This window comes from Mixophyes fleayi, chromosome 6 (assembly GCF_038048845.1).
Source record: "Mixophyes fleayi isolate aMixFle1 chromosome 6, aMixFle1.hap1, whole genome shotgun sequence".
NCBI lineage: Eukaryota > Metazoa > Chordata > Amphibia > Anura > Limnodynastidae > Mixophyes > Mixophyes fleayi.
The window spans coordinates 178,095,695-178,121,616 of NC_134407.1; the positions used below are offsets into that span (position 1 = coordinate 178,095,695).

At 39.5% G+C, this 25,922-nt stretch overlaps 1 protein-coding gene across 2 annotated transcripts in view; it reads left to right on the forward strand.

The window, feature by feature from the left end:
* BRCA1 (BRCA1 DNA repair associated) overlaps positions 1-25,922 on the forward strand; it is a 102,751-nt gene that overhangs the window by 64,874 nt on the left and 11,955 nt on the right. For both annotated transcript variants that reach the window (XM_075177416.1, XM_075177415.1), the window contains exons 16-21: positions 5,324-5,411; positions 7,439-7,516; positions 13,081-13,121; positions 20,920-21,003; positions 23,029-23,083; positions 23,840-23,913. In XM_075177416.1, the coding sequence (XP_075033517.1) occupies positions 5,324-5,411; positions 7,439-7,516; positions 13,081-13,121; positions 20,920-21,003; positions 23,029-23,083; positions 23,840-23,913 (420 nt within the window). The remainder of the gene's footprint in view (positions 1-5,323; positions 5,412-7,438; positions 7,517-13,080; positions 13,122-20,919; positions 21,004-23,028; positions 23,084-23,839; positions 23,914-25,922) is intronic.

Below are 25,922 nucleotides of genomic sequence, written 5' to 3' on the forward strand. Positions count from 1 at the left end.
ATATTTTATCTAGGTGTTCTAGCCATACTCTTAATTTGATTATTTTACAGTTAAGTCCATTACTCATTTAGTGAGAAAGTCCAGGGACATATAGCCTGGCTACTTATTCTAATCTATTTGTAAGAGGGCTGTTTTACAACATTAACCTGTAGATGTTTGTATTACCATTCTGTTTATTGATAAATGTGGTACGTTTCTACACTAACATGATGTGGAAATATTTCCGCTAACGTCCATTGTATGTGTCACACTTTAAGTATGTGTAACATGGAATTCAATTAGCCACAGTCTCTTGCGGGCATTCCAGAAACACTTCAGCTGAATTTTAACCGTAATCTCTGCTAATTTTTACTCACGACTCATAGAGGTGCGAGGGAAAAGGAGTGGAGATTTTTACTGTAGTAATGGTAAAAGTTTGCAGCCGCAATGTTCCTCAGAACCGCATTTATCAGTAAACTGAAAGGGGGGAATTCAACTAAGGTGGCTTATTTTCAAATCTACAATATTCACTTGTTTTAACGGTTAAAAAAAATAAAAACACCTGCCCTTACATGGGTACTCTTGAAAATGCTAATACGGTTAGCTAAATTACTAACAGGATATATATCGAAGAGCTGGAATATATTCAACTTCCCCCTCCATAGCAACTGTGATTACTGTGATCCGCATGCAGTGCAAACATTGACAGTGCTAGAAATGAAATGTAGAAACATTCCCACAGCAGAGTGTTGCATGTAGGGACATGTGTGGGGACTGGAAGAACATCACTTGTGTTCACAGCAAAATAACACAATTCAGGCACTGTTTTGGGCTTTTGTCACCTTCAGAGATTTGTCTGAAGAGTAGTGATGGTTATCCTTACTTGACTTGTGCTATTGCAATTAAAATGGAAAATTAGCTCCTTGAAGGTTCCTTCTTTGTGTTTCATTTTGTCTCAAACTAAACACCTACCTGCTTTCTAATCATATGAGATATACTGCACAGTTTAAGGCAATATTCTGCGTGCTATACAGGGGCTTACATCAATATAAAATAGCTGTCTGGTTTACTACACCTTATATATACAATTGTAACTATTTCTTATTTGTTCTATTTGGAACACTGTTAACCATGGGTATAGAGGGTGTTGTGCTGGAGTAGTAAGCACTCTACAAACAAACTCGCCCCCCCATATACCCCTTTTTGCATATCCTTGTTTTTATTTAGTGCCCACGCAGTAGGGTACGTTTTTCTGTGCTGTTTATTGTATACTTTTTATTTCTGATATTTATATTAATCCCTTTCGGTGCCGGTTGTCAGAGTCCTTTTACCGGAGAAGTTTCTGACCATTTCCTAACAGGTAAAGCTCTGTCTCAGACGTGCCTCCATCGTTCATTGCAAGATTGCTAATGGTGAGAAGAGTGTCTTGCTTCGCAGTGATGCTGTTGCTCACTTCCTCTCTTGGTCCACCAGAGTTTATGGTCAGGTGATCAATGCTTGGCTCTTGCTGACAATGCACCGCCATGGTTGTGGCATGTTTGGATCACCTAGGGGGACTTGGAGTCCTTGGTGATGTAGGAGACAGCTAAGGTTTTGAATGGGGCTGAACATAATGCCCCAGCAATCTTGGCTGTATTACCCCAGGGGTGGGATAATTCGGAGGCTGACTTTTTGAGTCACCTGGCCATTCATCCTGTGGAACAGTTTCTCTTTCTGGATTTTTTTCCCCCTTCAGCTACTCAAAAAATGGTCCGCAGAGAGGGGTGGTCCTAGTAACTCTGGGAGCACCAGACTTACTGGGAATATCAGAGTACGCTAACCTTCTAAGCATGTCAACAGTGTGACAATGGAGGCTGCCTCTAGGAAAAGCTGTTAAGTCTGGGCCCAATTTCTTATTTTTCCCACCAAAATTTAGTAAATTGGTTGATGACTGGGCGGTTGAGACCAGGTTTCTCAAGCAAGGGGACTATTAGAGAAGATCATCCTGTCTACGATAAGGGCCGCCTTCTCTAAGAGTGTGAAATTCCTAATAGTTTGTGGGGAGGAATGGTTTACATTTCATTCTTTCATTTGGCCTGTTCTGTGTCGTCCTTTGGGAATGCCTAGACAGTGAATTGAGATTAGCCTCTCTTAAACGCCATTTGGGCCCTATATATCCTCTTCAGATAAGTTTGCTTCTATCCAGAGTTTGACGGTTCTTCACAGGGTTATTCAAATCCACCTGTCCTATGTTAAGCAGGTAAGCTGGTCCGTTTGCGCACTACAGAAGACATTGTTCTTACCTTTTTGAAACTGTGATCCTTTCTTACCTTAAAGGTGTCCTCCTTTACTGGTGATTGTTTCAGTAAGAAGGGTGTCTGGTTGGCTGCCCTGTCTTACAGGTCACCATATTGTATCTATGCAAGGACAGAGCTGTTCGGCAGGCTTGCCCTTCTTTCCAGCCTACGTGGTGGTCGATTTCATCTGCAGCAACATAGTTGTTCCAGCTCTAGAAATGCTGAATCTTCACTCGCCAAATGTGGTTAGATTTGAGGATGCAAGGAAACAGATTGCCATCCTTACATAGAACAGATCGTCTCATGTACGTATCTCACACAGGATGGGCATCAACAGAACTTGCGGTGGCGAGAGGGCTTAATCCTATAATCTGACAGGCTTGTGTGTGTTGGAGGGGAAGCCTAACAATACAGCTACTGTACCAGATTGGTGAGAGCCTAATGGCATGGAGCATCGGTTAACCATTGTATTAGGGTAGCAATCTGGTCCTCCAGCCGTACCTTTCCACTGGCTCAATTTCCTTGTTTCCAAGGCTGCCAGCTTGGTCGAGCAGTTGTCTAATCGTTCCCCCCCGTAGTGGCATCTTTGGAATGTCCCCATTGTTAGCAGTGCCCCCCAAATAGGATGAATTAGAGAAAAGGATTTTTGTACTTGTAAAATCCAATTATCTGAATCAGTTTGGGGGACATCTACCACTCCTATAGAAATGCTCTGGACACTGCAAAACAAACATACTTCCAATATCTCATCTATGCTCAGGCTTCTAACCCCAAACGCCTCTTTAACACATTTAACTCTCTTCTGAATCCTCCTGCCCCAAATCCTCCAACTACCATCAGTGCACAGGATCTTGCTTCCTGTTTCAAGGACAGAATTGATAAGATCAGCCTTGAAATGGTATCATCTCCCTTGACAAGCAATCGGCTCAATTCCTTTGTAGCACCCTCTGACAATCTCTCTTCATTTGATCCCACAAATGAAGAAGTTGTTTCTACTCTCATCTTCCTACTGTCATTTATTCCCCACATCAACTCTATATCTAAATCATGTTACATACACCTAAAGAACATTTCCAGAATACGCACATATCTGACACAAGACACCGCAAAAACATTAATTCATGCACTTATCATCTCCCGCATCGACTATTGCAATTCCCTCCTTACTGGTCTTCCTAAAGTCAGACTTGAACCCCTACAATCTATTTTGCACGCAGTGGTTAGACTGATTTTCCTTACTAACCGTTATTCCTCTGCTGAGCCTCTACATTGGCTGCCTGTATATCAACAAATCCAATATAAAAATTCTTCTACTAACACACAAGGCCATCAACAAAATTGCAACGACATACATCTCCTCACTTGTCTCGAAATATCTCCCTACTCGACACCTCTGTTCTGCACAAGATCTACGTCTCTCCTTCACTCTCATCACATCCTCCCATTCTCGGTTACAGGATTTTTCCGTTCTGCACCCAATTTGTGGAATTCCCTCCCACCCACTATAAGACTTTCCTCTAGTCTTCAAACCTTCAAGCGTTCACTGAAAACTCACCTCTTCAGACAAGGTTATGATATTCCTCAACCACCATCCTAATTTCCCTAGATTACCCTATTACCATCCTCTACACTGCTAACGCAAGACAACAACCCTCTGACCAACATTGCAACACACACAGCCCACTCAATACTTTTACCTTTGCGTTCTAGCTGGTCCATTGTGCAATATGAGGTAGCACATGCCCTTGTGTTTCTAACTCCCATTGTCCTATAGATTGTAAGCTTGTGAGCAGGGCCCTCTTACCTCTCTGTCTGTATGTATTACCCAGTATTGTCTTATTAATGTTTGTTCCCAATTGTAAAGTGCTACGGAATTTGCTGGCGCTATATAAATAAATGTTGATGATGATGACATGATCCCACCCCTTTTTCGCTTGGTTTGATTGTTGGTAACAAAAAAAACAAAAAAACCTGAGGAGATATCTATGAAGAGGTATAGAGGGGGGTGAGATAGAATACAACCAAATTTCAGTTTGAAAAGTGCCTACTACTCCAGCACAGTGCCCTCTGTACCCCATGACTGTGTCCCCCCAAATTGGTTCTGAGAAACGGTTTTTACGGTGAATAAAGAAATCCTTTCTCATATTTCACATGATGCTTTGATGTGGCTGCTATTCAATGATGACTGCTTCTTTTGCTGGCAGGTGCATAAGGTGTTTTCCTTTTTACTTTTTTTTTCTTCACTGGTCTGATGTCTTTATTTCTAACAATGACATCTTGCCATGCCTTCTACTTACATACTTGCTGAAACTTGGGCACACGCCATCAACAAACCGCACCTCATAATCACTCCGTCAGAGTGCTCTATTCCACTTGCTTCATAAATTATTGAGAAATGATTGCGCTGCAGAGAAGAATTGCTTTTCACAAACCTTGCCTGGGACGTTCGGAATTTCTTTCCTTTATATTTTTTTTTTTTCTGGTTTCAGGTAAGAATTGATTTGTGTTGATCTGTCCTGCAGAGGGTGAGGTGTCTGTCCCTTTTCTAAAATCTATCACCTGTGTACCTTATGTAATGGGTCCATGGGACCTTCACAGACCTTCACAGAATTATGATGCATCTTTCAAAACAGGGTGCGCAAAACAGCCACCAGGATGAAACGAATGGTAGTGGAATTTTCTTGAATTAGAGAGAAAAACTTAAAAATAAGCTTTATAGGCTGTTAAAGTCTTAGATGGTAATTCCATGGCAGTTGCTGGATTTTTTATTTTAAAAATTGTTGTAAAATCAGATACATAAAATTAGCTATTGGTGCTCCCCAAATTTTGGTCCCTGCTGTCCTTTGCTAGAAAGTGAAAGCATAACCAGATAATACCCACCGCAAAGTCTAATATATGAGGTCTTAATAGATGTGTTGTAGCCTGTTTTAGGCTTTTGTGTATATGAACGTGCCACACTTGTGCAACGTCACTCATTAGAAAAGTGAAATGAGCAGTAATAATGGTCAAAGCAAAGAGCACAGTCTTGATCCTTGTTGTAAACCTCCAACTTCTCTGTTCATTTCCAGATACTGGTCCAGAAGTTTGCACGGAAAACTCAGAGCGTCTTTTCCAGTCAAATGACAGTGGCGACAACTCATGTGATCATGAAAACAGGTGAAAATTCTGTAGTCTGATCTCTCTGCAGCTTCTAGAATTCCGGTTCATATTGCACCACATTGGATACATAACATTTGATGTCCCTAAATATTATATTTTTTTTGCAGCTCAATCACACCCTGGCTCTCTTGCTAGCCACACATGCAGCAATATTGGAAAATTAAACCGTTATTGCCATGTCTGTAGCCCAAACAGAAAACATTTGATTATTTTAAGTCGTGCCCGGAAACCTGATTTGCATGTGACATTTTCCATCTACACTGTGATTCGGATACTCTCTGTGTGACCATAGGGAAGGGAGTGCAGGCATTTTCTATCGGCAGCGAGTATAGGGATAGTCCGTGTTAGAATGCTACATGAATGCACTGTTCAGCAACAACCCTAAAGCTGGGTGCACACTATAGGTTTTTCAACAAATTAGCTTGCCAATCACATGATTACAGAAATGTCATCTGCAGTAATTTTCTGTAGCGTGTACCCAGTTTAACTTGGCAGTGCATGTATTTAACTATGTATACCTGGAGAGACAGGAGTTAATGAGATCTACTGAAACAGGACAAACACTGCTTATTGGTCTGGTTCACTTTGTCATTTTTACGTCTATGCAAGAAAGATTATGAAAACGGATCATTCACGTTGCAGTTTACCTGGGCATCCTGATACGATGCTGGACTTGGTTCTAGGAACGAATAATGTCAGTGTCTCTTTCATATAAAACACCTATTTTATATCTAGTGTTCAAGGACTTTGTCATTGAAAGTGGAGTCTGTGCCTGCTTGGTTTTGAGCCCTTAAAATTGAAAACGTCTTTTTTGTAACAAGATGTTTTCCGTTTTTTTATTCTTATGCATTCAATGTCGTCATCCTTTCCTGTGACCCAGGCACCAAAACCATTTACTGGTCAGCTTTTTACGGAAAGTTTCATAGTTTTGAATAATCTATCTGCATCATAGAAGATTAAAGATAATGAAGGACCCGAGATGCATATAAAAATAGGCATTGGCAGTTGAGGGGCAAAAAAAAAAAACTCCATGAAAGACGCCTGTACTACATCACTACAGAGACTGGCTAGTACTGTAGGCCATTAATTGGGCTTGATTATCTGCAGGTGGGCGTACTGAAATGCCATCCTGCTTTTCTCTTTGTTTTCATGTGGGGTCCGTGCGTTTGCAGAGCCGAGGAGGAAAGATAGTGCCATAAAGCGTGACACATCACTTAGAGCAGGATTTTTCTCCTTGTGCTGCCGTCATGCATGTAATTGAAATGATAAAGACTGTTCTTGGAAGCATCATACATCTATGTTCTTCATTCCTGCCACAATGCACTTGGGAATGATGCAGAGGAGTCTTGCCAGTGGTATCACCGGTGTTGGCTAAAGTAAACTCTAACTCAGATCGCAATTTTGAAAAAAAAAAATAAAAAAAAAAAATGTGCAGAAGTAACTGTTCTCAAAAGGTCTATGTAGATGTATTTTTAAAATGATCCACACGGTCCCCATTTGTACCAGATTGTAGGTGGGAATGATGCTTTCCTGTGCACCCACTTTTCTTTTATGAATCTCATGGTCGTCAGCTGAATATGTAAGTCAGGAGAGGTTGGACATCAATGATTCCAGCTGCTCTTGATAATCCATCTGTTTTCAATAGAATGATGGATCATATTTAAAGGAAAATTAACCCATACTATATTTGCTGGTTCTGTTTTCACATTATTTACTGTTCTGTAAAACTGGACTGAATCACTCTGCCTAGCAATTATTTTTTTATTTGTAGCATTTGCATTTATTTATGAGCAAAAGCTACCATATTTCTCCCCTCCTACCACCCCCAAGCTTTTTGGGCTTCTCTTCCATCCCTACTGATTTCTGGTGCTGCCCTTCTTTTCCCTACTCTTAACGAAGTTGTTATTTCTCATAATAGAATTAAAAGTAGCCAGGTGCCAAAGGGTCAACATCCAATTCTAGCAAGACTACAAGAGTTACATGCCTGATATCTTTCTAAAAAAAATTCCCTTTCTTTTCTGTAGATGAGCATCTGGTGTGTGAAAGGACTTTGAAATATTTCCTGGGAATTGCTGGTAGAAAATGGGTTGTGAGCTATGAGTGTAAGTATGAATACTCTATTGCTATCCAATAATAACCTTGAAAATGTGGACCAAATAAATCCAAAAATTTGTGGCACCTCATGTGCCTATACTTTGAAATATAGGTTGAAGTATTATTGAGAATGTAGAGATATGGTAGATATACTTCAATTAACTACCATCTGTAAACTCTATTTCTATATATGTGTATGTATGTACTGTATATGTGTTTGTATGTATACGCTATATGGACAAAAGTATTCGATGCTTGACCATTACACCAACAGGAACTGTAATGACATTGTATTGAAATACAGCAATAACAGCTTCCACTCATCTTGGAAGGCTTTTCACAAGATGTTGGAGTGTTTCTGTGAGAACTTGTGCCCATTCATTTTGTAGAGCATTTATGAAGTCATGTACTGATGTTGGATGAGAAGGCCTGGCTTGCAATCTTTGTTCCAGCTCATCCCAAAGACGTTCAGTAAGGTTGAGGTCAGGGCTCTGTGCGGGCCAGTCAAATTCTTCCACACCGAACTCATCAAACAATGTCTTTGTAGTCATTGCTTTGTGCACTGGGGCACAGCCATGTTGGAATAGAAATGGGCCTTCCTCCATATGGTGCCACAAAGTTGGAATCCTAGCATTGTCCAAAATGACTTGATATGCTGAAGCCTTAAGATTGCCCCTCACTGGAGATAAGGGGCCTAACCCAAGCCCTGAAAAACAGCCCCATACCATTATCCCTCCTCGATCAAACTTCACAGTGTGCATAATGCAGTCAGGCAGGTAACGTTCTCCCGGTATCCACCAAACGCAGACTCACCTATTTGACTGCCAAACAGTGAAACGTGATTCGTCACTCCACAGAACACGTTTCCACAGTCCAGTATCGGTGTGCTTTACACAGCTCCCTTTTGACGCTTTGCATTGTTCTTGGTGATGTGAGGCTTGTATGTAGCTGCTCGGCCATGGAAACCCATTCCATTATGCTTCCGCCGCACAGTTTTTGCGCTTACATTAATGCCAGTGGAAATTCAGAACTCTTCAGCAGAGTGTTGCAGCTTTTACGCACCATGCGCCTTAGCAGTCATTGACCCAGCTATGTAATTTTACGCGGTCTTCCACTTCGTGGCTGAGTTGCTGTTATTTCTAAACGCTTCCACTTTCTAATATCACTTACAGTTGACCGTGGAATATACAGGGATGAAAATTCACGAATCCTCTTATTGCAAAGGTGGCATCCTATCACAGTACCACGCTTGAAGTCACTGAGCTCTTCAGAATGACCCATTTTGTATCACAAGTGTTTGCAAATGGAGACTGCATGGCTAGGTGCTTGATTTTATGCACGGGTCTAATTGAAACGCCGCAATTCATTAACAGGTGTGGTCAAATACTTTTGTCCATATAGTGTATGTATATGGGTGTATATATTAGAAATACTTGAAACCAAGGTACGCGCCTTTAAATTAGTGGAATATGTGCTGTGAGAAATAAAAATCATTTGAGAAAGTGCAGCCAGGTCAATTAAGACCACTGTGTATATGAAAACAAAACCAAATTTAGTCCGACTCTTTAAAGCAAACCATATATAAATCACTGTGTGTCAGCATATTCAGAAGTGGGAGAATTTTGTGAACAGTATAGCTATATTGGCATGAGCTCACCTACCAACATCAAGGCATCTCCTGTAGGTGAGTCCCTAGTAAATCCAGCAAACAAGTTTACCTCATGGTGTCACAATTCAATCCTTCATTTTTCAAAGTGTACAGCACCTATGAGGGGAGTAAGTCTGACTCCCAAAAAAACAAATTAGAATTCTGTTAAATCAAAGTGCGCACCTTTTTAAATGAATGGAATGCACAGGTTAATAAAATAATTTGAGAAAGTGCAGCCAGGACCCCTGTGTACTTATGTATTTGCTGATACGTAGTGATTTATATATTGTTTGTTTCAGAAAGCCAGGCTATCTTTTCGTGTTTGTGTGTGAATCGTCGTTTTAAAGGCACACATGGTAAATATGTGCCTTTTGAAAGTTAATTTGTGGCATTGCATTGATTGTTAATGTCTAATGCCAAGGACTTGTTATGACCAGGTAGGCTGGTTCTATTTAATAGAAGGCCATTTTTTCTGGCTGTAGTAGTCCATATTATGGCAAGAACAGCTCAATTTGGCAAATATAAATTACAGTCCATCATTACTTTAAGAAATGACAGTCGGTCAATCTGGAAATTATTAACATCACCTCAGATCAGAGACCAAATAAATAATTCGCTTAGCCCAAGCAGCAGACACATCTCCACATCAACTTTTGAGAGGAGAATGCATCAATCAGGCCTTTATGGCAGTATTGCTGCGAAGGGACCACTGCTGAAGGAGAGGTGGTCAGAGGTCAGCAATCCCCGACACACATGTTGGGGATTGCTGAACACTTGCACGCGGAACACTTTTTTGTATAGCAAGCTGGTGATGACGCTGCTTCAGTAATGCAGCAGATGAAGCTCTGTTTCGGCCGTCATCTTCTGCTTTACTGAAGCAGCTCCCAGGTTTCTGGAGGAAGACATATCTCCAAAGGTAAGTAAGCGCAGCAAATTGAGGGGCACATCTAATTGGTATACTATGAATAGGGGGGGGCAACAGTGGCACACTATGAATAGGGAGGGGGGCAACCATGTGGCATAACAAACGTTTGTGCCATTACTATTAATATGATATTCGCATAATAAAATAAGACCTAATAAATGTGTGTATTTATAAAGTATATATATTTATATTTTATGCACTCACGCGTACCCAAGTGGCACACCTGGTCTTGACTAGATTTTAGCCGGCACACTGACAGAAAAAGGTTGCCAACCCCCCTGTTAGATGTTTGGTTCCAACCGCCATATCGTCATGGGAAGCAGACAAAGCATGATCCAAAACACACCTCCAGGCTGTGTACAAACAATTTGACAAAGGACAGTGATGGATTGCATCAGATGACCTGGCCTCCAAAGTCGCCTAACCTAATCCCAATAGAGATGATTTTGGTTGCGTTGTATTACACTGAAGGAAACGCAGTTGACAGGTTCTCAGCATTTATGGGAACTCCTTCAAGATTATTGGAAAAGCATCCCAGGTGGTTACCTCATGAATTTGGTTGAGAGAATGCCAAACGTGTGCAAAGCTGTTTTCAAGGCAAAGGGTGGCTACTTTGAAGAACCTAAAGTATTAGATAGTTTGGTCACTGCATAATTCCATTTGTGTTGTCTCTGTTTTGACTTTACTACTATTCTAAAAATGGAAAACTATAAAATAAAGGAAAGCCCATCTATGAGTAGGTGTCCAAACTCTGTCTGGTACTGTATATTATATTTTATAATTTATATTGTAATATATTTGAATGTGTTTATTTGTGTTTTGTGGATGGGTGTATTTCAATGGATTGAATGACTATAAATTCATATAAAGGATGCATAGTATTAACTAACTAAATAATATTGCAAGTAGCTTGTATACAATGCTGTGTTCTACCAGACATGGGGGTATATTTACTAAACTGGGTTTGAGAAAGTGGAGATGTTGCTTATAACAATCAATCAGACTCTAGTTATCATTTATGTACATTCTACAAAATGACAGCTAGAATTTGATTGGTTGCTATAGGCAACATCTCCACTTTTTCAAACCCGCAGCTTAGAAATTATACCCCATGGTCTCTAAACAACTTGTCTGCTATAAGAGAAATTATCTGCCTACTAGTTACTTTTGGTTCTCCATAGCCTTGGGTGAACATTTTAGTTCTTACCCACTTATTTATTCACTTGTGTTGCTTTAACTAAAATGTTTGTGTTGATACAACCTTCCAAAATTGCAGTTTTTTATTTTTTCCTTTTGTGGCTTTGTGGTTTTCTGTTTATTAATATTGCAGTCCTGAGATATTGCTGTATATTCCTTAGGCCTTTTGTCAAAATAGAAGCGGCTGTCACTTCATATTGTAGAAGCAGTGGATTTGCAGCTTCTGTGATTAGATGCTTATTATACCATTTCAAAGTAGAACCAAAGGGGAAAAAAGAATATATTTAAGACTGTTAAATTTGCATTGTTGTCGTCTCCACAGAATCTTATTATAGGGATTAGCGAGAGAAAGTTTTGTTTTTATTGTGCGTATATTTGGTAGTGACTGTTTTAAAGCTGTTTAGGTCAGTGTGTCTTGTAGCACAAAAAGCAATTATGTACTGCTGAAAGTGGTCCCAACAATGTCAGGGTCTATTCAGTATACTGAGAGAATAGCAGTCTCTACTGGTTTAAAGGACCACCGCTAAACCCCACAATTGAAATTTTCCATTGGGGGGTAAATGTTGTTCAGTGTTAATCTGACATTTGTCTGTAATGAGTAGTGAGTTTAATTCTACTTTCTGATATACCTACAGACAGCTAAAACTCACCCCACATCTTTAGGACTATGCCCTAATGAGATCTGATGCATTAGATCAGTGATGCGCAAAAGTCAGCTCCCAGCTTCTTCCTGCTTTGTCATTCGTTTGTTATTGATTGTAACTTGTTTAAAAGGCCTACTGATATGTTATATCACATTGATATCTCTCTTTGATTACATTTATTAATTTATTTCTGAGATTAAAGGTGATGTGCGGTACTTTTAAAGGTTAGATACATTAGATGCAATAGAGAAGCATCTTCCCATCATGGCATGCTGCTGTAAAATTAGAGGGCATCATTGACCCCTTTTAGTTGTGTAACTTCAGGTATATTTTTGGGCTTAATAATACACAGCTTTTAATGTGAATTGGTGAATTCAGTTGCTCTTCAACCCTTGTTCTTGTCACTTACCTGGTTTTTGTATTAGTACTGATTAAAAAAAATAAATAATTGAAAATATAGACAATGTAGAAAAATATTTAACACTCATTAAATTGTAAACTTTCCTATGAGCAGGATCCTCCTCACCCTTTGTTTTCATGTCTGCTTTTATTTTGTCTACTTTGTACGTGCCTGTTTTATGTGTAGTGTTTTCTGGAGCACTGTAGTGCCTACTAACCAAAAATGATAGTAGTGCAATGCTTGCTGAACTTAATTGTAGCTCAGGTGTCTTGCTCTTTGTTTCTGTATATGTGTTAGTGTTTTACTCCCTCTGTTCACTGTATTCCACTATGTACTGTACTTTTGTAAGACATACTCCATCTTTGTTTAAGCCTGTGGAATAGTCACACCTTCAAATTACACACCTCATCTAGGCTGTGTACGTTCCACTACACTCTAATTGTATGGCAAAGGGAGAGGTTGCGGATAAATGCAATCCTACTAAAGACTGTGCCTGTAGAGTCAGATAAGATGATTGTTTGTGCACTTTTTCCCTCTGCAAAACGTAATAAACAGTCTCTAATTTATGTGTTTTCTCTCTGCCGGCAAGACTTTAGTTCTGTAACATCATATAAAAACCATTATGATATGCATCTGAGAGGAAATTTATGACAGTCAAATCGCTTTTTTTTTTTTTTTTTTTATTATCCTGAAGGCTGCTTATCTGCATTGAACAAATTCTAATGTAATCAGTCTCTTTTTGACTCTCTTTTATCTAGGGATTGTACAGTCATTCAGAGAGGGAAGAATTCTTGATGAGGTGAGTCCGGATATTAAATATCCTTGTGTGGAATGTTAGATAATTATCTTGGCATGGCTTATTATCTTTGTGGCTGTCCTCTTTCACAATAACCTAGGTTCCTAACTGTATCTGCCTGTTTATTGAATGTCATGTGCCACCACTGTTATAAAATGGAGGACATCTATCACTGCTCTTCTGGGCCATTTCTGTGTGGTCACTACAACCGCAACTAGCAGTTTCTCCTGATATCAAAATGGTTTTAAAACAAGTAAGGTACACGTGATGTGCGCCTTACACAGCACAATGATTATAGTGCTAAAGGGCCGCAGAATGCTACGTAAAAATGAATTTGAGTCCCCAGTTTGAATCACACTGTCTGCTCCTTGTGGTGTTGGTTACTAGTGTATAAATTTCGTTGGATAGCTAACTCTGCTGAGTAAAATTGTATTTACTATATAATAATAATATACATTTGTATCTGGGAGGTGGCCTATATCATTACTTTGCGACACCAGCGGCTAAATCCACAAAAAAACACTAAGCCTTACTCACCCCACCCCATTCAGATTTGTACTCAGAAGATTTATTTACCCCAATAACAAGAAGATACTTTCCATCCTTACTTAGACTCGCAAAACTGCAGTCCAAACAGAAGTGCCAAAAGTGTCCTAATCTCTGAAGGCTGAGATTGCTGAACTTTGTCAAAGGACAGACCAGGTGGATCGTTGCTTAGCTAAAGTGTAATCCAACCAACAAACGGCAACCAATGACCAGCAGATCTGTTGAGCTGTTTCACAACTACAAGAAGGTCAAGAGGACCAGAATTACAGAGCAAAAAAAAATAACTTTGGGGATCCCTGAGGAAGTTGAACTGCCCCACATAATATTATTATTTTATTAAGAACCACAGATTCCGTAGCACCGGATACAGAGGCAAGTAACAAATAGAATAGGTAATGCACATAAATTGCACAGATGAGTGCGAGTACTGTTATGGGGACTCGCACAGAGTGCAGCAAAATACATGACAGGACATTCAAGGGAGTCAGACAGCAGACAGACATGAAACGATAGATGGAGAGGACCCTGCCTGCGAGAGCTTACATTCTAAAGGGAGGGGTGGTGAGAAACAATAGGACCAACTGTAAGAAAAATGGGATGGCAGGTGAAGAAAGGAGGTGGTGGATAGAATGGTTAGGAGGTGGTAGGATAAGCAAGTTTTGAAAAGGTGAGTTTTGAGTGAGCGTTTCAAGGACTGAAGGTTGGAGAAGAGTCGAGTGAGACGAGGCAGGGAGTTCCAAAGAAGGGGGACAGCATGGTAGTCTGGGAGGTGAGAATGGGAGGAGGTAAGTAATGGTGAATTGAGGCAAAGGTCACTGGCAGAGTGGAGTGGGCCGGGTAGGTATGTACCGAGAGACAAGGTCAGAGATGTAAGAGGGAGAAGTGTTAGTAAGTGAGGGTAAGGAGCTTGAACTGAATCCTGAAACAGGTAGGGAGCCAATGAAGGGTTTACGCAGAGGAGTATTGAGGGACAGGAGAGGAAGATGAGCCTAGCCGCAGCATTCTGTATTGATTAAAGGTCAGGAAGGCCAGTGTGACGTAGGTTGCAAAAGTCGAGTCGTGAAATAATGATTGAATGGAGCAGGATTTTGGCTGCTTCCAGAGAGTGGAAGGGACAGACTTTGTGATGTTACGGAGGAGGAAGTGGCAGGATATTTGACCTTTATCTCAAAAGACTGCTTAAGCTTATTTCCCCTATGACCTCCAAGTATCACTTGATGCTTGATAGGGCCCTGGGATGTTGTTCTAAGGCTAAATATTGGTACTGCTAAAGAGGGCCGTGCTGCAAGAGGCTCTGAAGTCTCAAGCATTCACCTTTTGAGGTCCACACAGGACTTATCTTCCAACATTCTGGCTAAACACAGTCACTAAAAGCCATTCACAACACTCCTAAGCTAACATTAATACAGATGGAGATACCAGTTTCATATCCTCATCTGTTTTCAAAACAAAATGTTGGTTGACAGGAGCCATCTGGATTAGAACATCTGAAAGTGCCATTCCAGGTCCATCTTCACTACTGTAACGGTACAAAAGCTGACTCCTCCACAACCAACCAGACCTGAGTGGTTCTTCACATAGGATGAGGAATTTGATTATTTGTTGGCCCCTACATGCTGGGTCATCCTAAACACACAGCTCCAATCAGGGACTTGGTACACTATACCCAGTTATAGTATGTTTACAAGGCACTGTTAAGATGCTTTTTATTATTCTTGTCAAACGCTCAGATTTAGCTTAATGCATACTAATCTCCTGCCAACAACTATTTCACTCACTTTTTATATACCGGTCTTATTACTTAATTGGAATTCCTTGATAATGTAGGATGGATCTCTCCAGCCCCCACCACCTATGTATCTTTCAGTGATATCAGAGTGTGTCTTGCCATGCCATCCATAACCTACTCTCCAGGTACTTGTCGTCCCACACCTGATCTGGGTTCCCTGTCCCCACCACAAAAGTCCATGGGCAGTACTTCCAAGTGGCATACTGTCTCATCTATTCCCTCACTTTCTTCCCTTGTGTTTGCAACCACCATATCCCTCTATGTGTACACCATAACCACCTGTTTTCTGTTCATTTGTCATGACCCACTTACTGTTAGGTCCAATACAGATACATCTTGATCGCTTCTCCTCCACACAGATGGTTTTTAGGTTATCATCTTTCGAGGTAAAGATTTAAGGAAGACAAACTTTTTGCATTGCTGGCATAAGGGCAACCTCCTCTTTCTTCAAGAAACCCACTTATACACAATATTTATCTTGAGTTAAGGTCCAGATTGTATCCACATGTTCAATGCCTGCAACAGTAAACAATACAGAAATGTAATATTAAGTGAAGTTCAATATTAGGGTTGTTTCACTAGTTTTTCCTTCTAACTAGAACTTAAGCATAAGCCTGATCTGAAAACCATCTCTAACTTCAACAAACTGAAGACGGAGCTGAACATGTTCTTCTTAGCAGACAGCCTAAAATGGTTTAAACAATCTGTCAATTACAAGGCGGATAAGCCTCAAGGTTTTCTAGGCTGACATATGAAAGAGCACACAAAAACATCCTGGCGATCAAAAACTTTAAGAACCAACTGATTGCCCTACAGTTATTCGCAGCGGAATTTCAAAATTACACCAACTTGTTTACTGTCTACAGCCAATGTAGCCATTCCTGCCATATTACAGAGACTTTAATATACGAGTTTCTACTGAATGACTGTTTACCTAAGTTAGGACGACAAATATATGTATCACGTGGAGAGATTACTCTGGAGGAAATTTACCTCACTATAAGGGAACAGAGGAGACAAAGCACCTGGTCCAGATGGGTTCTCCACTGCATATTATAAAACATTCTCTGACCAGTTATCCTCCATCTGCACTCTCCTTAAGAGACGAGGATTGTGGTGATCCATAAGGAGGGGTAAACACTTTCTTTTAGGATGCCCCACACAAGAGGTAATTATTTTTCCTATGAGACATTACTATGGATAGGAATCAAGTTCTGGTGAGTGAAAGAACACCTCCATCTCCGATATAAACTTTCTGCTTCGATATACCAATATGCAAGATGTGATAAATGATTACATTCAAAGACTATTCTCCATCCACAATTACTTACTGACTGACCTCAATCCCAGCCCACGCATCAGGGATCAAAATATCAGCGCTACCGGATATATTTACAACCAACTGCTATATTCTCTTGATAGACATTGTAACCAAACTTTTGAACTGTTACTGCCATTGAACACTGCTTTCATTTGAGAAGTGAGTTAGACACATTTTATCACCTATTAAGATCATTTCTCTCTTCTCTTCGTATTTTGAAACTCTCCAGTGAACTGTATTGACGCATGTTCTGAGTTATTTGCAAACATACACAATTTGTCTTTATCTTTGTCCTCTCCATCTTTTGATGTAAAACAAGTTATAGTACGTAACTGTAAAACTATTGGATTACTATCAGATTGCCCTTTGATGCTGCTATTTATGTATGTAAAATTCATACCATCTTTGTGTTTTACACCACCATAAAGCATTTGCACTAAGCCCTAACCTTCCGTCTCATAAATATACAAACACTGCCCAACACCTAGACATTTCTAACCAACCTGGTTCATACCTTGTGCCTTGGCAGCCAATTTCTAAATACCTGTATTCTATAGTGTTGGGATCTCCCTCAGTCCCCCACTTCCTTTCCTTCAGTGGCAGCAGAATCACATAACAGTATAGGAAGCACAGATTACCGCTATTTATTTAGACATCACTTTTAATACAAGCAACTGTCTGCTTAGTTGTTATGGCCTCTGTTGGTGAATAATCCCTAATATGTTAATTTATGGTTTTTAATATATTTTATCCCATAAGGGAAAGGAAGAAACTGAAATATATTATTATAAGTGTTGTATAGACAGTTTAAAAATGAATTGCATGACAAATCTAGGGAAAGCATAATGGAGAGAAAGTTATATAAATATAGGTTATTATGAAGTGCCTGAGAGAAAATGTATTTTTATATTCTGTAATGGAAAAAATAATGCACACTGAAGTCTGCATTACGGTGTTGAATATTAAAGGAACGTTATATTCATTATGCAATACACGTTGTGTGCCTATTAATGTTTTGTGTACCAAGGTTTAAAGTATGACCAGGATTTTTCCTAATGATTGGGAGCAATGTGGGGCTTATATAATTAAGTGATTCAGCAGGCAATTATGTGCCATAACCTACAGGAGCTCATGAAATGTCTGCTTTTGGTAGTCTTTACTGTCCTACCCTTTTTGCTCCTTGTTACTAAGGAGATTGTCAAAAATGTTTAACTTGTGTTTAAGCATAGTCTTTAGCAGCATAAAATTGAAAGCTATTCTGTGTTCTATAAATGTTTGCATGAAATGTTATTTTTTATTAGCATTATAAATTTGTTACTTGATGTTGCTAGGTATTGGTAGCCCGCATCTGGTTACATTAGTGACATTGGACAAAATATACCATAATGTGAGATCTAGATGCTGTATTAGAAATGTGAGCATGTTGTGATGCCAAAACATATACATATATATGTGTGTGGAGTAACACCCAACAAAAATATAAAAACACAGTATTTTTTTTTTTTTTTTAAGAAAAATCAGAGTGTTTGGAGCTCTCTTTTATATGTTATGGACAGGACCTGGTGACTCTTCACTAGGCATGAGCAAGGGGGAGATCCACCAAGGAGCCAGGCACTATAAACTTTGGGAGCACCAAGCCTCCTCCTACAGATCATCTTGGCCTTCTATGTGGCTCCATCCTGTATTACCCTGATGATGTACTTACTAAGTATAGGAGGATAGAACCATGGACAACTCCTGAGATAAGGGAGCAGTTTACACCACTAACAGATGGAACACTGCAATTTCTTATCACTTTTAAACACTGGTTCCAATTGTTACATTCTATGCAAAGCTATCACATGTTAATTAATCAGAGCAGAGTCTGGACACAGTATCTACTAGAGCTTGAACATATCTGATTTATTTAAACTTTTTCCCCCATCAACCAAATTCTAATGAATGTCTTCTGACCAACGCTGGCAATACATTTTACTTGAGGTCTGAACGTAGGACAAGGCAGCTTATTCTTATTCTTCTGAACACTTTGCCCAGCAAGTGTACTCTTAGCACAATTTGCTGACTAGGGATAAATAGGCTGTCTATCAGCTTGACGATAATTGTTTCCCATTGCCTACTGAATAAAATACACTTAAAGTACCTCACCCTTCTATATTCCGTATTGAGTATAAGAAGCTGTTCTTGTTCTAGCCAATGACTGCATCTCTTCAATTTTTGATATAAACAAAATGAGCACAGATACTTCGGGAGAGAGTGGTGGAATGAATAGCAGACTTCCAGAATATCTGCTCTCTGGCGGTCACCTAGTTATATATTTGATATATTCCATTGTGGTGTTAAGGTGGTTAGGGAACTGGGGCAGGGCCAGTGCAAGTGCAAGGATTCTCTGCACCCTATGCAAAGCTTTAACCTACTGACCTCCCCCTTTCCAAATACCCACTGACTATTCCCTCACACACTTGACTTTTGTAAAATAAAAATAAATCTTATCTCCTCCTGGCTGGATGACAGGTAATGTTGCTGTCCTGATGCACTAATGACTGATGCAAAATGAAAACACTGGATTTCTGGAGAGTTGTAATATTTAAAAAACAAACTTGTGATAATAAGCCAGTACCAGTACCAGTACCAGCCCCACCCCTTTTCCCACGTATTGCGCCGGTACCAGCTACACACGTTACATGCAGGAACTGGATGGCAAAGTTTAGCCTATTGCACTGGCCCACCGTAGCCTTCATAAATAAGACCTCATCATAATTAACCCCCTCATTCCTATTACTTAGTCACTAACACCCTTAAAGTCATTACCTTCCACATCATCCCTTCTTATAATTAACTCCCTCATTCCAATAATTAACCCCAATATCTATATTTAATCCAATTTATATTTATTAATTACTTTAATCACTACCTTCATCACCCTCATCAAAAGTACCCCATAAAGATCATTAACCCACTCACCCTCATAATTAACTCCCAATCATCATGCCCAACCTCTTCAACATTAACTTCCCACAATTATATAAATTTTTACCTCTATCCTCACTCACCTGTTGCTGATACATCATCCTAGTATCAGCCAGAGGGTAACTGATCACATGTCAGTTCCCCTCTGAACTTCTGCTTCACACAGTGCTCTCTGTAGTCTGGAGCTGGGGGAGGCCCCCAGCAGAGGGGAGGAAGGGGGGGGGGGGGTGGGTGACAATTGATCACACAGGCAATGCATATAGTTTAATAGCAGTTGTGGTATCATTAGTCCTGTACGAACAGAAGTAAATTGGGGAAATTACTCTACACCTACCACATGTACCTAGTAGTACCACTGGTGAAATCCACCCAATGAACTATACAAAATGTGTATTTTCAAAATATGTACCTTTTTAAGAATAGTGTTTCTTTAAAGCGGTCTTACCTGCTATAACGAGCGTTTTCCTTCCCCTCCCTTGGAACTCTGTGGGTTCTCCATGCAACATTTGTTTCCTTGGCTCTGGTTTGTCTCACAGCCTGAACGAGAACTATGGCTGTATGACATGAGGCCTAATTGGAAGCCGCCATCACAAAGATGGTGGCCTTTGATTGGTTTCCTTGCAATTATGTTGCACTGTTTCTTTGGGGCACATATATAATAAATTGTGACTTGGTAACAAAGTTGATCTCCCTTGTTAATGCTAATCCGAATGGTTTGTCTCTATTCACTTAATCTTGACCCAGACAAAATAGAGCACAAGAACATTTAAAGGGTTTCTCCCCTTACAATTAACCTTACTCTACTATTGTACAGTGTTATTCCTTGCCTCTATCCCAGGTGATCTGGACTTCATTTATTAAACTTATCACAGCAATCTTCCAAGTTTGACACACAATGCAGGGGAAGTTCTATCAACTGTCAAACAATCTGGATCTATTGCTATGCACTCTACTGCCTAACAACCTATCTGCTCCCTTAAACTAGCACAACCAGGAGCACCAGGAATAGACATGCACAGCTCTAAAATGCTGCTGTACTGGTCAGTTGGCATGTACATACCTTACCAAGGTCTTATCCACAAATTACAGTATACATGCATCTGGTTTATTTTGCAAATAAGGTGTTATCGTACCTTGCAGCATTTCTAACTCCACATATGCATCTCATCTCTTTTCAGTATGACTTTGAAGTGAAGGGAGACGTGATCAATGGAAGGAATCATAGAGGTCCCAGAAGATCGAGACTAGGATCCGATGGACTGGTATGGTTATCTCCCTGCTACTTAGCATGCAGCCTTAGACAAGACACATTTCCATCACACCGTCTGGATGTTGCTAATCCGCATCTGCTGAATGCACCAGTCTCAAAGCATCTGAGCTCTCTAATCTATTTTTAATTAATGCTTCATACCATAGATATGAAAATATTTTTCATTTCAGAATACGTTTTTAATTTTTTGACATGTCTTTTTCAAATCCTATATGAGAGATGAATATAATAAGATAGTGGTGTCTTTTGCTAATGTATAATGCTAATGCAAATGTATATAAATAGATATTATATGTAATCGATAAACCCTAACTTAAGCGGCAAACAAAATATGGAAAGATAAAAAAGATATTGAAAGGTATATCCATTATTTAGGGCAAAAGACTTGTGCAGTTACAGGAAAACTTCCCCGAACACATTCACAGACATGGCAGTCAGTACAAATCGGTATCCATGTTTTGCCTTATTTGGGAATGTGCAATGTTCAGAAGGTTTGAGTGTTGCAGTCAGGTAACAGGTGAAGACTTCACAAATAAGACTGGTGTGAACACTTGGTTTGTATTGAATATGTTCTACTAAAATCTCTCCATTATTCATGAATCAGGTTGTAGATGCGATCTGTATTTTTACATAGTACATTGATCCTCCAGATGCATTTAATGATGTTGCAAATAGCCCCTCAGCTCCTGGTGACATTTCACAAGACACTCAACCTCTGCTCTTCCTCATTAAAACGTGACCAGGATTCTCAATGCTGTTACCGCCTTATGTGCAGAGGAGGACAGCTGAGTATATAATGGAGACAGCAGGGGGATTGGGATCATATTATCACATGCTGCGGACTTAAATATTAGGCTCATCTTTTTTTTTTCTCTTTTTTTTTTCTCTTTTTTTTTCTCCATTACTTGAGTAAACCACATAATTACTTGTAATTATTAATGCTTAACATTTTGCTGTTGCTGAATATTGTTGTTTGATTGCTTTGCAGTCAGTAAGACGCCACAATATTGCCTGCACAGAAAGGAAAAGAGATTCGAGCTTTATTGTGGCAGAAATAGGCTGCAATACATTGTATCGCTCTAGTCAAGTGTATGTATTACTCCTTTCTTTCAGACTGAGGAGTATTTATTAATTGGCGAAAAAAAACCACTTCTGGCAAAAAGCTTTTTTCCTCTCAAATTTCTGTCTTTCGCCTGCGTGTGCTCAATCAAATTTCAAATGCAGACACTGGACTATTGAAACCCTCATTATCATATGAGGTTCAAGTGTTTGTCAGCCTGACTTCTGTTCGAGCTGCATGTAGGAGAGCAAACCTGGAAGCCTCTGACACCAAGACCTGAAAGATCCACTGCCTGCCACATGTAATCGGGATTGTTTTTCTAGATCTCTGCTTTTTGCTCCCTGGTACAATGTGGAAAGGGGTCACCCATTATTCTTGCAAGGATTCATTATGGGCGTCTCATAAAAAATTAAATAGAATAAAAAAAACAATTAATGGAAAAAGGAACAGCAATACACTGAGGAATGTAAAGGCTGGAGAAATGTCCCTGGCCACCTTTCTGTCAAGTGGCCAGGGATATCTCTCCTGTTAGTGCTGTTATGGAGGTGTAAGTTAACAGCATTTCTCTACTGATAATAAGATTTAAAGCATCTCACATTTGCTTCACACTAGTGGTCATCCCTTATTAGCTGCGCAACTGCTCGTTTACGTCCATCTTTAATCAAAATGCAGAAGTACTGCAGGGAATGACACTGACAAATGCATACTGGATGGGAATTGCAAAACATAGTCTGTTTTTTAAAAGGACGAACATTTAACAGGCCCACAACTAAAAGTAGTTTGTTCTTGCTAAATGTCACATTTGAAACAAAAAAAAAAATAATCAGAGAGGCTGCTGACCCAGTGAGCATCGGTATGAGAAATTCTTTCACTTTAGTCATTATATTTAACTTTTTGTTTTGTTTGTGTATTTTATTGTGAGCCATTTCAATCACTGTTTGTTTTGTTTCTTCTCAGCTCCTAGCAGATTTTGAAATTTGCTGTCTTGGATCTTTTAAAGATTTAAACAAAGGTAAGTTCCATAAGATAGGTAGATATATATATATATATATATATAGATATATATAGATATATATATATATATATATATAGATATATATATATATATATATATATATATATATATATAGATATATATATATATATATATATATATATATATACATATACATATACCGGGTATATATATATTGTCCTTTTGTAGTACTGCTCACTGATGAGCTGGTTGCTGAAAGGCTAAACTGGCATCTTATCTATGTTAGCACAATCAAGCTTTTTATGTATTTGACAAGTAAAATGTTGATTTGTTAGTTTTGTTAAAACATTATTTTCAACTCAGTCCATCTTATTGATTGCCCAAATTATCAGTACAAAAATGAATGTGTTTACATCTTTATGCCCTGTGCAGAAATATTCCTGTTTTTGAAAATGCCTGGTCGTCTTCTTGATCCTTGTCTGTTGCTTGAAGAATCTTTATCTGTAACACAGATGTTTCACACTTGCTCAGTTGTGTTGTAAGAGGGTCATAGTGTTGAGGTAAAGTGCCATTGAATTTACGAAATCTTGGTTTAGAGCAGACTTAGCAGGCATTGGGAACAGACAGAACGATAAAACAACTTTACATTTGTTGCATAGCTGAGTAAGCAATATTAGTGGCAGGAAACCAGGAAAAGTATTAACAGGGCAGTTTAAGGAATGAGCACTGTAGTTAAATTAAGTATCTCAACATGAAGTTTGTAGTGATATTCAGCATGTCCTTTGTTTACAGAAAATCTGGAGTGGATGGTATCTTTGTGCGGTGCTTCTGTGGTAAATGAGCCTTCACGGTTTAAACATATAGCTGTAAGTATATTTTGTAATAACACCATTTTCATAACTTCTTGGCCCCATTTCTGCTTCCTGCCCCTTGGGTTTCCCGCTACCAGCCCTGCCCCTTTTTTATACACATTCTCCATTTGTATCTTGCTGCCTCATCCAATTTCCAATCCCCTCAGCCCCTCTGATGCTTGTTTAACCTAATCATATAATTTATTTGCACCACGCTGGATAGTACACTGAAGTGTAAAGGTGTGAATCTGCTGAAGTCCACAACATTATTAGTGAGATCTGTAGACTTTGTCTTCCAGTTTCCTGCAAAATAGCAAATTGATATCATTAGCCAACCTCTTATTGCTTAGAATGGGGGAAAATCAAGCCTGCCAATTTGTCCTGTTTAACAACCTTCTAATTAAATCTCCTAATGGTACCATTAACCTTGTCATGATTTGCAAGCATAAAAAACACAATGCTGCAGTGTTGATGAACCTTCCACACTCGTGTGGTGTATTTGTGGGCAATTAAAGATGTTTTGAGAGGAAGGTACTGGATAATTACTAGTTCAGTAGCAGTTTACATACTTGCAAAACATTACACTTGGGGTCTGCTGCTTGCTTGTGTAATATATGGTTCATGTAGGGACTATGCATGCAAGTTTCTTCCCTTTTTAACCTGCTTGTGGTGGTACTTGTGTGCTGTGAGGAATGTTTTAACATCAATTGAAAATAAATGTATGTGTATGTATATAGATGGATATATATAGATATATATTTATGCAAGTCCCATGTTTCTATGTAAATTTGTTAGTATTGAAGAGGCAGCTTTCCGAAAGCTTTCAGCTCCAGTAAAAACTGGATCAAGGTTTCCTGGAGTGAATGGAGAGATAGGGAGGGCCTCCATTCATTAGGCTAATTTTCGATCTTCTGACATGCCAGTCAGACAGCAGGCTTATTAAGAGTTGCACCTGCAAGGTGTAGTGTAAAAGGGTGTCTGTTTACGAAGTCACACTCCCTCTCATTACCTGGGGAAAAGAGGATGGAATCCTCCATAGAGAAAACTAATTTGTTCCTAAGTGAACTAAACTTGCCAACTGCTATTTGTTTGTTTGTGAATTGGACATTGGGTCCTTCCACACTTAGGGGTATAGTTACTAAATTGCTGGTTTGGAAAGTGGAGATGTTGCCTATAGCAACCAATCAGGTTCTAGCTGTCATTTTGTAGAATGTACTAAATAAATGATAACTAAAATCTTATTGATTGCTATAGGTAAAATCTCCACTTTTTCAAACCCGTAGTTTAGTAAATATACCCCCTTAGAGAGGGATTGTCAAATGTATTCATTAGATCCGGAGAGGCCAGGATTTATATTGTTTATATCGTTCCTCTTTATTAAAACTAGCTGAGGCTCAATAACACTGGACTGCTGTGACTTTTTATGGCTAGATATAGAATAAGAGTTAGATAGATATATAATGTTTTAATTGTTTGTAAGCAAATAAATACTTACCCATAGTGGATTACAGCATCTCCAGCCTCTGTTTGTGGGAACTGGAGTGCAGGGGTGTCGGAGGTTTCGTGTTCCAGTGGAGGTTCTGCAGCAACATTCCCGCTTCTAGTGTCCCAGGATTGAAAGTGCTACACTGGATTCCTGAGGGATTTGGCAGCAGGAAGACTGATTTCACTGGGCCTGGATGCCTGCTCTCCTGGCCTTGATTTGGGCTCGGGAGTGGTGTTTGACTCCATAATTGGGGCCCTGGAAGTTTGTTTTGGTGGGAGATTTCAAGAGTAAATCTCCCAGCGTGAAGAGGGTGTTGAGCCCTCCCCCTTCCCTGTTCCTCACTCTGGCAGAGCATGGACAGGGTGTGAAACAACTCAAGTTCCAGGCTCATGCCTCTTTGTTAATAAAGGAATGGTTAAAGGGAGAGGGAGCTGCATTAGCCTCTACCATTATGTATATGTAAAACTCACAATCCAGCACTCTGTTCAGCCTCCATGCCGTATATGGCAGGTTTAATAAAAAGACAACCACCAGGTTT